Source organism: Rhinoderma darwinii, chromosome 2, assembly GCF_050947455.1.
Source record: "Rhinoderma darwinii isolate aRhiDar2 chromosome 2, aRhiDar2.hap1, whole genome shotgun sequence".
In the NCBI taxonomy this organism is placed as follows: domain Eukaryota; kingdom Metazoa; phylum Chordata; class Amphibia; order Anura; family Rhinodermatidae; genus Rhinoderma; species Rhinoderma darwinii.
This window is the reverse complement of record NC_134688.1, coordinates 211620894-211635247: the sequence shown is the minus strand read 5'-3', so window position 1 is coordinate 211635247 and position 14354 is coordinate 211620894. Positions and strand designations below refer to the sequence as shown.

The following is a 14354-nucleotide window of genomic DNA, read 5'->3' as shown; positions in this document are numbered from 1 at the left end:
GCAGAGCGGAAAAGGATTCTAAGGTCCACTGAGAGATCAGGTTATAGCTGCCCATTGAAGTTTATGGAGAGTGGTGGAGGAAGCAGAAGACTCACCAACAGTCTTTTATACCCAGCATACAAAGAAGATACATTATACAGCTGTAAGCTGCATTGTAGCAGAGAATCCAGCACTAGGGTGAGACAGTAACACTTTCTCTCACTCTGCAGCTGCCCTGTCCTCCTGCTCCCTTTTCATAGACTTCTATTGGTAGATGTAACCTGATCTCTCAGTGGAGAGGAGAATACATTTAGTCTCTGCCTCACTGAATACAGATTCTATGAGTGAATTCTGAGTAAATTAACCATTAAAAAAATGGGGGAGGGAAGGTGTAAAAGAGCCTGATAAGCGGAAAAAGACATTTATTTCTAATAAGATATTAAAAAAGGGATTATGGGATTCAAATGTTGATGGGTATGCCCCTAGTTTGTACCTTAGAGGGCTCTGCAATGGTTTCCTAGCTTCTTCCAGTGTACAAGTATTACTGAGAAGCAGGGCTGTCATTACCTCTGTGCACTCCGGACCATCTACAATGTTTCTGCTGTATTCAGAGACTTACATAAAGCCCCAGCATTTGCCTCTACTATCTCTATTTCTCTTTATTGTCCAGTATTAAAGTCTATAACTATGCGCTTCATCAATATTTAGCGCTCGTAGAGAACTCCCTGTGAGCTAAACACACTAGCACAACTCTCATTCTTGCCCTATACTCCAGACTGCCCTCCTACTGTTTGTGTAGAGAAGGATATAATCAGGATATGTTCTCATCCTCTGAATCTAAACAATGTTTTTTTCCCCCATTGTCATCAAGCAAAAATTTGGTAAACAGTGATTAGCGGAAACAAAAATATTGGTCTATAGTAATAACTTCATTACATGAATAAGCTTTACTTGCATAAAACTATAAAAACGATTTAACAATTTTAACATCTCACTAGTTAATAAGGCTTCAGATATGCATTTTTTTTTTAACATTCTGCCTAGGGCTGTCTACTGACATCACAAAAAGGTATGGGTTGCATTCAATCATTTTTTGCATTCCAAAGAACAACTAGGTAACTAGATGGAAAGAAAAGGAAAGTTCAACTACCTTGATCTCTTACTGTATATCCAGTAGGCTAATCCAGCAACAAGTGCAGCAAGCAGAAGGCCAACAACAATTCCCACAATGAGTTTTGCCTGATCATTACTTTCACCTAAAAAGTGATTATTAAAACAGAAAGAAATAAGGCTAAAACTAAACTCAACAGCAGATATTTGTGGACATGTGTTTAATAGAACAACAAGTGAACACGAACAAACATGGTACATAAAAGTGAGCAATTGCATGAGCAGCTTTGTGAACTTCTTTTTCCATTAGAAAAACATGAGATACAAGGATGACTTTGAGACTTGTTCTCAAGCTTCATGTCACTCTCTCCACACAGACATACTAATTGTATTTCTTCCCGTTCATAGTCTAGTATTTAGTATGCAAAACAATATACACAAGAGCTACAATCGCCCCACCACATTACTTATTCTTCTCACCTTCCCAAACAGAAGACTTACAAAGACATCTTTTAGCACAGTGCTAAGAGTTAAAGTGCAGCAGAAAGAAAGATAGTGTCCTTTATTAATCTCTAGCTGTGCAACGTTATAATAAAACTAAGTTGCACTATAGAGAAAGGAAAGTGGAAAAGCCAGGAAGAAGAGAAACGCCTTACACTACTACTTTACTTACCACTTTTATCATTAGGCTCAACTGGCTCTGGGATGCTGACTGAAATGAAAAATGGAGAGGTGAAATTAAAAAAACTACTTCTGATGATGTATGAAAGTCACCTTCACCGCCATAATGTCTTCTAATCTCCTGCCGTAAAATGACTCTTCCCTTAGTGCAAGTAAAACTACGGAGAAGGTTTCACTTTCCACTAATGTAATTTGGACTTGACTAACTTTTTAGAATCCTTTTTAGGACACACGATGACAAGGTTAATACAGACAAAGGAGAATTGCAGAGTGATAATTCCCAATTCACAGAGAAGACAGTAAATCAGGTCAATCGGGTGACTTCTTTATCCTTTTCCTATAAATTATGCTTTTTAGAGGCCTTTTGGCTTCTTTCTGCGACAATTTAACTCTGATGTAAGCTGCCATTTCCAAATTATTTATCGATCTATTTTTTGCCAATGAAAATAGTGCCATCCTTCCATCCATGCACTCATTGTTACTCAAAATGTCAGACCATGGGTTTGAACTGATGGCAAAACTTGACTTATGCTGTGGTGACAAAGAAAACAAAGCAATGACTGGTACAGAGGACAGTGATTCGCTTCTTGACGCCACACTTAAGTGTAAAACACAGAAGACATGGAGATCACTATGAATGAGTGACAAGGTACTTACTAGCAGAGATATTTAAAGAATGGGATTCTCTTCCCAGTCTGTTTTCAGCACTGCAGATTATAGTGACATTTTCTTCTGGTGAGATGATAATTTTGGCAGAATATTTCCCATTACTTAACGTGGTTTCGTCAGTCTGTAGATTAAGAAATATAGTGACTTTAGATACGGCCATTACAAGCTCAACTTGTAGTTTCTTATTTAATGTATTGTACACAAAAGGTTCCTTCAAGGTTGTATTATTTCTTTATATACACATTGAAAAGGTCAATATTTGAATTCACAAATAAAACCCACATAATTTAGGTTCAGGTATTCTGCAATGTGGTATTGAACACAAAACACCAAACATTAAAGTATTACCGTATTTTTATCTGCATCTATTTGGAAAGAATGCAGGAATAACTCACCTTGTTTAAGTATACGCCATTACCTAAGCTGACGCACTGCACTTCGGGTTTTGGAAAGCCGTCTACTTCATAGAAAATGGTTTTGGACTTGCCATCAGTATTTGTTTTTTTAGATAGCTTGATCCGTGGCTTTCCTACAGAGGGAAAATAAAAATAGATGGTACACAGAACGATAATATGAGATCTACTTCTCTTGGAAAAATGTTTAGGGAAACCGCTTTTAACAAAGTCTTCCGAAAATCTGAATTGTATTTTAAATATTTATGTGCATGAACAAGAAATTGCAGGAAAACAGCTTCAGGTTAAAAAAGTAAAAAAAGACAGCCATCCGAGGACGTATCCTACTAATGTACAACATTTCAGCTTAACCAGCCTTTCTCAAATATCCTACGGCTGCTGTAGCATTTCTCTTTTTGATGGTTTGAATGTGGGAAGGAGTTTGCCCATTTTATCTGTCTTGCACCGAGGGTTAGACATTGTTCTATAAACCTGAGGGAATATTCGCATGGCTTATTTTCAGGTGTACTTTGGTGCGTTAAAGGCTCGTATTAGGCCCTGTTCACATGGAGGAATTTGCAGGCAGAAAAAAAATCTGCCTCAAAATTTCTTCAGATTTTGACCTGCCTACACTTTCTTGCCCACGGCCACTAGGGCTGCGGGAAAAATACCCCAAAAAAACGCTTTCTCTGCCTCCCATTGATTTTAATGGGAGGTCAGAGGCGGAACCGCGGCAAGAAAGAACATGCCACTTTTTTAACTGCAAGTGGCCGTTCCCGCAGTTTTGGAATTATTTTGGCACGGATTCCAACGTGGTTTCCGCGTCAAAAAACTGTGTGAGCTGGCCCGAACGATCCAAAATACACGTGAAATACACCTGCAAACAGTTTCCCATTGATTTCAATGGGAAATACACCGTGTTGTTCATATGAGGCGTATTTTTATGCTACTGAATTAAAAGAACGCCCCATTAAAATATGCATCATAAGAAATGGCATGTCAATTCTTGAGGCATTTTTGGAGCGGATTTCCAATGATACTACAAAAAAAAAATTCACAAATACACTTGCAAACACTAAAATCAGCTACAAAAACGCCTGGATTCAGAGGGAGTTTTCCCTTGAAATCAGCCTCGTATTTTTCAATACATGTGAACATAAAAACATCTAAATATTTTATCAAAATGTGTATTAATACCCGGTTTTACTAACCTTCTACAGTAAGTCTAAGTGTTTTTTTTCTTCTTAGTCCATCAACTTCTAATATGCTAGTCTCACACTCATAAACACCTGAATCTCGATACTGCAGATTTGTAAATGTAGGTGGTGTGAGAATTTTTTGGTTCTGGAAAAAGATTAATACAAATAAAAAAGTTACAGGTTATTGTAGGCTAGAGAGTGCACTTCTGACAATATGGAGGACAAACAAGATAATATAGCTACCAAATTACTAAGCCTAAGTGCAAACATCTTACATAAAAAGAAATTATTTTTAGTCTATGGGATTTTAAAACGCAACAAAAATAATTTGTACGCTATAAATATTAAACACAATAAAATAAGTTTCTCAGCTGTTTCTGGTTGACATGCCCATTTAGGATAAAGTTTCTGGGAAGGGAATTCAGTTTCAACACATACAATTTAAAAGGATTTTCTATTCTAGATATGTGCGTAAAACAGATGTTTGTGGAGGCCATAAAAGGGAATAAAACTCACTTTCATCCACGTAACTGAAACATTTTTACTGGCAGAAGGAATGCAAGATACGGAAAGACTGTCTCCAATCTGTTTGGTAATATCTCCACTAGGTGTCAAGGACAAGTCTAAGTCTAAAAGACAAGAACATAATGAGAGATTGCAAGGAGGACATACTTTAAGAAACATTTTTTCTATTTAGCCACATTTATTTGAGTAGAATTAGCATAAGGCAAAATGAAAATGGTCTTAAAATACATATCAAGGTATTCAGCATCTCTAGTCTGGAACAATAATACTTGATAATCACAATGCTAAAGAACATACAACTAATGTCATTGTATAATATGACTTCATGAACATCTTGTTTGTTTTAAACAATACTTGGGCAAAACTGGGCTCTAAAGGGACGGACAGTATACACTGTGATGCACGGATAGTATTGCACAATGGATTTGTTTTTCTTCACTGGGTATCACTTAGAACTAGAAAGATTCTAAATGTAAAGCCCATATTATAATATATATATATATATATATATATATATATATATATATTTACATTTTTTTTAATTTATTTTCAGAGCAAATAGTACATTCAAATTGAACAACTCCTGTTCTCATTTAATCGAAGGTAATAGTTACTGTCCTATTACAGCCAATATGTGCAAAAGGCAACTGTATAATGTGCCTGACAGGGACTGTAGTCCTCTTCTCAACAGATTTAAATTCACAAAAGCTATAGATTACCTTAACTGACTGGAGACTATAAATTCTAAGGCTAAATTCAAGACAAGAGATCTTAAAATTAAATATATGTGGATTAAACTGATAATTTAAAGTTTTTGGTGAAAATCATCTATATACTATGAAAACAAACCGTTTCATATGTAGTGCTATTACTTCAATGATAAAAATGAGCGCTACAAATAAATTAGTGTTATTGTCAAATAATTGCTGAGATATTACGATATCTTTTTAATCAAGTATATGTATAAGGAGGAACTGCATGTGAATTCCTGTTAAGCAAGAGTTCCCCAGAACAAGACCCCATCTTTTGCTCTTGAGGACCCTATGGATGCTTTGAAAAGAATAGACATTTGAAGCAGTTGCACTCTAGCTCGCCCTGCAGGTGACGGTGGGTACTCCCAGCTGCTGCCAGGGAAACCTCCATTTGGGAAGTTCAAACCAGAGGATGTTTTAATTTTTGGTAGCCACCAAATTTTAATGTTGTACAATATATTTTTTAAATTAACCTGTGTTAACACAAGTGCCCAATCTTAATACAGCAGTTGTCTTTCTAATGGAAATTCTATGCTTAAAAATATTTTTGTTTGCAATTCTCATGTACTTTTACTACAGTTGTGAAAAGAAGACTGGCCCATATTTACTAATGCTGTGTAATAAACTTAGACCAGGCGGGCACAAAATGTGCCAAATTTATCACAGTGGTGCATACTGTATGGTAGTATTAGCGCATCTTGAATGACCTGTTAAAAAGTAGTACAAGGAAGAGAGAAGTGTCTAATTGGCTTATTTTGCAAATTAATTTGCCTGTTTGTGGTGCAGTCCCATCTTAAGCCATGCCCCTTTCCCCTAAGTCACGCCCCTTTTCAGATAACTTTTCAGTGAGGTGCAAACTTTAAACTGTGCCAATATGATGCAATTTTTGACACTTTCTAAACCAAGACACTATAGTAAACCTGTCCCATCTTATTTCAGAATTACAGGGAAACTTAAGGTGCCTTTACACATTTAGAATAATGTTGACTAATTGATCAACGTGTAAATACTCGTAGGGAAACCCTTTCGGTAGTCGAAATTATGATTGCAGATCTTCAGGTACGGTATACATTTTGTGAAAATTGCTGTGTGTAAATGAAATGACTCAATGGTCTGGCAATTAATCCACCCATCTAGACATTGGTGTCCCACCATGGCGCCATGTGACCATGATTACAATTTAATTTCATCACAATACCATATGTAAACACACGTTGCTTGACTTTTTCAAGACCGGTAATGAATAGTTGCACCAGTGGGAAATCGCTTTACCATACGCACTAACGAAGCGTGAAAAGGCACCTATAGTATTATAGCAAAACTGACATGACAGAGACAGAGCTTGGGGAACTTTGTTTCGAACAATGCTATTATTTGAGCACATTCAGTTTTTGTGCTTTAAATGGAGTGACAGGAATTCATAAAGGGAGCAAAAAAAATAATGAAACAGATGCAAACAAACATTTAGCTATAGAAAATGATACAATATGACAAAACAAAAATAACTACCGTATATATGAAAATGCATTTAGGAGTAGGAAGAAATAGGCAATATAAATACAAGCTTCATAAGTCATGTTCTGCTGTAAACATACCAAAATTCATCCCATTTAAATGAAAATTCTTATTATCCTAAGAAGGAAAGTTCCATAATATTTCTACTCTGCAATGACCTCAATTTCCAATATTGTAAACATATTACAAACAGAAGCGCATGCTGTAGAAAAAAAAATCGGAATCATATACTGAAAGAGAGAATCTTGTTCTTAACGGTTTTCAGAGGAGCTGGGCTAAAAGGTTTACAAGACAGAATTGGACGCCATTTACTTACAATGCACGGTAACCATTGTTGAGGCAATCATAACTTTATTTAACAATGAGCATTTGTAATCCCCTGTTGCATTTCTTTTTATGTCAGTTATAAGGTAGGCACTTGTACTACGTATTCCTTCTTCTTGACCCTGTGTAAAGAAAACAGACATATGGTACCGTTTCATGAAAAAATTTACATAACATAGTGATTCACAAAGATTGATATAAATAAGGAAGTAAATCATTAAAGAGAACCGGTCATCTCTCCCAACATGTATGTTTTAATAAATACTTGTATTCCCCTGGAGCATCTTTTATTAGAAATCTGTGTTGTGCCTTTCCTCTGTTAATGCGCATAGAAAGTTATTACCAGTTGGGGGTGTCTCCCTTCACAGTTTGGCAATGTCCTATCAGTGCTGACTGAGTGAGACTAGGGACACACCCCTTTGACAAGGGCAATGAGAACAACCGTTGTCAGTTTATTCATACATTTCTATGAGTAATAACAGAGGAACGGCACAACGCAAAGTTATTAGATATGTTCCAGAATTTTTATTTCATGGGGAATACAAGTATTTACCAAAATAGATAGGTCAAGAAAGCTGGCATGTCCTCTTTAAAGAGGCTCTGTCACCACATTATAAGTGCCCTATCTCCTACATAAGGAGATCGGGGCTATAATGTAGGTGGACAGTAATGCTTTTTATTTTTTTTTAAAACTATCTATTTTTACCACTTTATTAGCGATTTTAGATTTATGCTAATGAGTTTCTCAATGGACAACTGGGCGTGTTTTTACTTTAGACCAAGTGGGCGTTGTACAGAGGAGTGTATGATGCTGACCAATCAGTGACCAATCAGCGTCATACACTTCTCTCCATTCATTTCCTCAGCACATAGGGATCCTTTTAGATCACTATGTGCTGTCTTATACTAACAAATTAACGATACTGAAGTGTTTAGACAGTGAATAGACATTCCACGGGATGTCTATTCACAATCTCTGCACTTCGTTACTGTTTCTATGGTAGTTACAGCAGAGCAAGCGTAATCTTGCTGTAACCTACACTAGCTCTGCTGTAACTACCACAGAAACAGTAACGAAGAGCAGATATTGTGAATAGACATCCCGTGGAATGTCTATTCACTGTCTAAACACTTCAGTATCGTTAATTTGTTAGTATAAGACAGCACATAGTGATCTAAAAGGATCCCTATGTGCTGAGGAAATGAATGGAGAGAAGTGTATGACGCTGATTGGTCACTGATTGGTCAGCGTCATACACTCCTCTGTACAACGCCCACTTGGTCAATAGTAAAACACGCCCAGTTGTCCATTGAGAAACTCATTAGCATAAATCTAAAATCGCTAATAAAGTGGTGAAAACAGATCGTTTTTTTAAATAAAAAGCACTGCTGTCACCTACATTATAGCGCCCATCTCCTTATGTAGGAGACAGGGCACTTTTAATGTGGTGACCGAACCTCTTTAAGGCAATCTTTTAACACAATTTGCCTATTTAAACAAGTGTGGCGTACTAGTGCAAAGAAAAGATGACTTTTGTGCTCAAAGAATAAAAACACTGTACATTTGCATTAAAAGTCAAACCATTCTGCTCATTTCAACTTCGTTACTACAAAATATATTTTGAAACTTTGTTGAAAAAGTGGTTTACTTAAAAAGTTATAAAAAAAAAAAAATGGCCTAAAAACTGAAATCAGATTCCAGCTTTGTGGGTCCGAAAGTATAAGGAAATAAAAATTCTGATTAGTTGTTGGGAGAGGGGTAAGAAGCCCTATGCTTTGGATCTCTTCCCCATTACCCAGCAAAGTGGTTCCAAATTGCTCCATCAAATAAGCTTATCTTAAGGATAAAGAGAAGTTATTTGATGTAATAATAAACCCCCACTAATTATTAAAGCATACCTCCAGTGAGCCGCTTAGGATGTGCACCTCAGAGTTTAAATTGCATTTCTGATCTATGCGGTTTGGTAGCTTTATTATTTTGCAGATTGCACACTCCATTTCACTATAGGATCGGTGATGTAGCTATAGGGGTTGCAGTCGCAACCGGGCCCCTAAGCCTGGGGGGGCCAACAAGGCCCGCATTGCCTCACAGCGCGCTAACGATTGAATAAATTCTCTGGCACTTGGTTACGGGCCGGGCTGCTTAGACGTCATGGACACATGGTACACTCAGTGACGTCACGTAAGGGGCGTTCCAGCCAGCATGGAACAGCTGGTGCGGAAGATCCTGGAAGACTCCATCTAAGCTGCAGAGGGGGCCCGTAATGTATGTGTATTGTGCGGTCTGTGTTTGCAGTGGAGAGACGATAGGAGGGCCGTTAAATTAAAGCCCCCCCTCTCCACCGCAAACTGCACAACACAATACACTACAAACTGGGTGGGTGGAACCGACTGCACCTTGCTCCAGCATTCACTGTGTCCTGAGCCATGAGCGGCTCGACAGGCGCGATGTAGTGACGTCATCGCGCCAGTATGCGCCGAGTCCCTCATACCACAGACCAAAGGAGGAGAAGGATCCTCCACACGGCGTGGGAACGGGGATAGGTAAGTAATTGTATTCATTTTCTATTATGCACATTTGGCTGCATTATATTGTATGGGGGGCAGATATGGCGGGGGGGGGGGGGCATTATACTGTATGGGGAGCATTATACTGTATGGGGAGCTAATATGGGTGGCATTATACTGTATGGGGAGCATCCATGGGGGCTGTTTGGCAAGCTGGCTGGGCATAGGCATGTGCAGGGGTCTGGTGGTGTTAGGGAGGGGTAAGAGTGCCCAAGCTGAATTATGCACCAGGGCCCATGAGCCCCTGTATAGGGCAGAGTAAAAATGTAATTATTGCAGCCCTTTACTATCTCCCTGCAGATCTTGACAGAGAGAGATGAGAGAGATAGAGAAGAGTGAGATAGAGAGAGATAGATAGATACATAGATACATAGGAGATAGACCTATAACTGAACCAAACTAGTAATTATAAGCAGCCTGTGTGTCTGTTGATGGAACTTGCTAACAAAGACCTGTGTTTACAGCAAGCGCATAACTGACTCAGAATTCCTTCAGGAACTTTGAGGCAGATTTTAAACAGCCTGCATGTTTTTCCCCGCATTTTTTTGCACACGGCCATTGAATCTAATGCAAGGACTGCAGGCAGAATGATTAGAAACCAGCCCTGCAGGTTTTTCTCTGCTTTCCATTGCTTTCAATGGGAGGTCAGAGGCTGAAACTGTGGCAAGAAAGAACATGCCACTTTTTTCCCCCGCAAGTGGCCAAATGCTGCCTGGAGAAAAAAAATAAAATGTTTCTGCCAGTTTTTGGCACCGATTCCAACGCGATTTCCGTGTCAAAATCCATGCAAAAAACACACTGTGTGAACTGACCCTAACTGGGTAGAGAGGAAGGAATGGCAAGTGTAAGGTGAGCTAGCAGGCTTGTAGAAACAGTGATCTGTAACATGGCAGACAAGGATAGCTTCCTGATAGTGAACGTGGCAGAAAGAGCGGTCTGCAGCAAATATGGTTGAGCTTTGAAGGGCAAGACTCCACAAAGCTACTGTACCCGAGGAACTAAGAGCACTGTAAAGTTGTTGTTTTTCCACCGGAGGTATGCGCACACATTTTTTTTTTTTTTTTAAACAAAGAATTCATTTCTTAAAATAGATCACTAGTAGGGCAGGCATAATTTACTTTTAAGTTACACATAATACTTAAAAACAGTCTATTTCACAATATTCTTGCCAAAAATCTACAGTAGATAGATCTAGAGTACACTTACTGGAAGGTAAAACAAAAATTCAAGTGGGGGCGGATTGCCGTTTCCTATACACTTCAATGTAATATTATCTCCTTCTTTTATCGTTTTTTTCGGAGACTGTACATGTATTGTCACCTTCTCTGTGGGGTCTAAGAAAAGAATGGACAATTTTATCAAGCACACAATTATGCTGCACATAGTATACAATTTAAATGACTGAATTACACACCGTTTCACATTAGGCAGCGAAATGTAATTGCTTTAATGCATCCTTTATACACGGATTCAAGCTAATGGGCACTTTCTAAAGACAGAACCATTCCTAACTAAAGAGTAACAGAAAAACTTTGTAATCCAGAAATATATAGAACAACCTAAGTAGTACGGCAAAAGCCATTACGATTTATTTTAAGAACCAGTAGCACAAATTTTTACTGTGTTAGGCCTTATTCACACGAACGTGCCCGTTATGCGCGCGTTGCAGTTGCATGTACAGTGCGTGTCTGCATTTTTTTGCCCATATGTCATGCGTTTTTTACGTCAGCAAAGAAAACGGAAGGAGGTTTTGTTTTCTTTTCCTCATTATTTCTTTAGCAACCGGTGCGTGAATCACAGACAGCACACGAATGACGTCCGTGTCCTGTCTGTTTCTTTTCACGCACCCATTGACTTCAATGGGCTGCATGGTGCGCAAAAACGAACCAAAATAGGACCTGCAGTGAGTTTCAGGCAACGGACACACGCTGCGTGAAAAACACCATGTCTGAAAAGCCCCATTGAATTTCATACGTCCCTGTCGGGGCCATCAAGAAAAAAAAATGGACATCACACCGACGTGAAATACGCTCGTCTGAATAAGGCCTTAGGCAAATTTGTGTGGTGTGAGAAGAATGCAGATAAAAATTTGTGGAGATTCTTTCCAGAGCAAGAAACCTAATTCACATGCTTTGGAGGTGGAATTTGAGTGGTTTTGAGGAAGAATGACACAGAATTTGTGTCAAAACCTCCTGCCAAATCTGGAATGTGTTAACGGGGCCTTACTTTAATAGAGTAGTGTCATCTAATGTCTATACACGTAAAACAATAATATGGGTTCCCTATTGCTGGTAGAAATAATATTATATGCCGGTCCAGTGTTGCACACATAATAGAACAGGCCATGGCTAGATTGATGTAATCCATCTGCTGCTTGACCCGTTTAGTAAATACAGAAGTCTCAATAGTGGTCTTTAAGAAATCATGAGACCCAAAACAAAATAATGGTAAAAAAATAAAATAGTGAGCTGAAAAATTGTTAAAATGATATAAGAGGAACGCACAAACATTCTGGGTTTGTATAATTTTATTTAATTAATTATAGCTGTACAATAGAGAGCCCGACATTCAGTGACCCTAAGGGCTTGTTCAGTGCCAGCGTATTATACATACTATATGTATACGTATTATACGTTAAAAGAAACGGACAGCACACAGACCCGTGCAATTCAATGGTAATCACACAGCTGTTGTTTTAACGGACCGTGTGAAGAGCCCGTGAAAAAAATAGGACGTCCTATTTTCATCCGTTTTCACGGATTCGTGCGACTCGTCCGAGTTTACATTCGTTCGTCTGAATAAGCCCTAAGAGCTGACATCCCAGACTTTGGAAGCAGATACTAAATTTGTAAATCAGGTCTTTTTTTTGCAAATGTAAACATTCAGAGGGCATACTGGCATTTCCTGGGACTTTTTATCGGTGTAAGGCTGGGTTCACACGACCATGTTACGTCCGTAATGTACGGAACATATTTCGGCTGGAAGACCCGGACCGAACTCAGTGCAGGGAGCCGGGCTCCTAGCATCATACTTATGTACGATGCTAGGAGTCCCTGCCTCTGCGTGGAACTACTGTCCCGTACTGAAAACATGATTACAGTACGGGACCGTTGTCCTGCAGCGAGGCAGGGACTCCTAGCATCGTACATCACTATGATGCTAGGAGCCCGGCTTCCTGCACTGTGTTCGGTCCGGGTCTTCCGGCCGAAATACGTTCCGTACATTACGGACGTAACATGGTCGTGTGAACCCAGCCTAACAATAAAGTGGGAAAACCAGAAAAAATACTGATGCTCTTTTTTTAAAAAAAAAAATCTAAATAGGTCTAAACTTTTGTGATTATTAATTTCTAAACATAGCTTGGTGGTCTGTTTTTCCTGATACAGAGCCCCAAATCCATTTTTTGTGAGGTTTTTTATTTTTTAATAAAAATTCACAGAAATTGATTTTCCTTTCATTTTTTAAACGAAAAAAAAAAAAAGCCGCAAAAATGCCGTATATGAACATACCCTAAGTAGGAGAGAGGCAGCTGTATGCCGCAAAGTTTACAATTTAACCCTTTGACTGATGGAAATTTGTGTGCTGTACTTTATCAGATAGCCAGAAGAGTTTTTTGGTTTTTGCTTTTCCACATTCAGCTATAACATTTTTTTTATGTTGACATACCTGTAAGAGGTCTTGTTTTTTGAGAGACACATACGTTTTTAATTTAGATAGACTTTTATTATCAGAGAAAGGCAAGAATATAAGCAATTCCCCAATTTATTTATTTTTTTACTCTACTTACCGATCACAATAAATCATGTGATAATTGTAACGTACCGGGTGTTACAGTTATGGAAATACCAAATACGTCTATGCTATTCACTGTTTTGTGATGTTTATTTAATAATTTTTTTTTTACTTCGAACATATCTTTTTTTATCTCTATATACCAGGACATTAGGCCGGTGAATAAGAATACTATGGAAGCATTTAGGCAGACAATCCTCATTTTTAGAAGTTTAGCCTGTGTTCAGTGCCAGGGTTTCTGTCTCCCACACACACAAGGTGCGGAGTTTGAGACCCAGTCATAAGGAGAGGCTGAAATGAACATTTTTTAAATACCTAGAGGCATTCCCAGAGCTCTATCAGAGGATTGCCGGGAGGGGGAGGGGAGGATGACGTAAGTACAGAATAATGTCTTGTGTAGTTTCTCTAATGTAAGACAAATTAAATTATGAACGTCAGACAGCAGTGGGCTCCAGCCTCCTATGCAGTGTTCAGAACAAGTTAAACTGCATACGGTCTGCTTGTTCTGTATGGGGATTTGCTAAATTTACTTGTTTACAAGAACCTGTTGATGTTTTTTAGACCTCTGAACATCAAATTAGGTAAATAGTTAGAATTGGTTATTTAATTAGCTTTCAGTTTATAGTCTGATTTGAAATGGTCTTGAAAAAGTGGAATTATAAATTGGTACCATTGGTCAGTAGTGCACAAAAGATTTGAGAAACAAAACAGAGTTGATTCAGTATCTGCGTGTACATTCATTCATACTTCTGCTGTGGAAACACGAATTCACTCCATCTTATAACGGCAAGTGACCTTCGCCTGCACCAATCAATACAATATCAACACTGCATGAATTATCTTTGACC

At 38.4% G+C, this 14354-nt stretch overlaps 1 protein-coding gene across 2 annotated transcripts in view; it reads right to left on the bottom strand.

Annotated features, from left to right (window-relative positions):
* Positions 1-14354, bottom strand: part of ALCAM (activated leukocyte cell adhesion molecule) — a 98954-nt gene that overhangs the window by 27755 nt on the left and 56845 nt on the right. Inside the window, exons 7-14 of one of the 2 annotated variants that reach the window (XM_075852805.1) lie at positions 10921-11048; positions 7139-7268; positions 4547-4659; positions 4043-4175; positions 2835-2968; positions 2428-2560; positions 1763-1801; positions 1130-1235 (exon numbers count right to left, since the gene is read on the bottom strand). In XM_075852805.1, the coding sequence (XP_075708920.1) occupies positions 1130-1235; positions 1763-1801; positions 2428-2560; positions 2835-2968; positions 4043-4175; positions 4547-4659; positions 7139-7268; positions 10921-11048 (916 nt within the window). The remainder of the gene's footprint in view (positions 1-1129; positions 1236-1762; positions 1802-2427; positions 2561-2834; positions 2969-4042; positions 4176-4546; positions 4660-7138; positions 7269-10920; positions 11049-14354) is intronic. The other variant, XM_075852806.1, reaches the window with a different exon arrangement.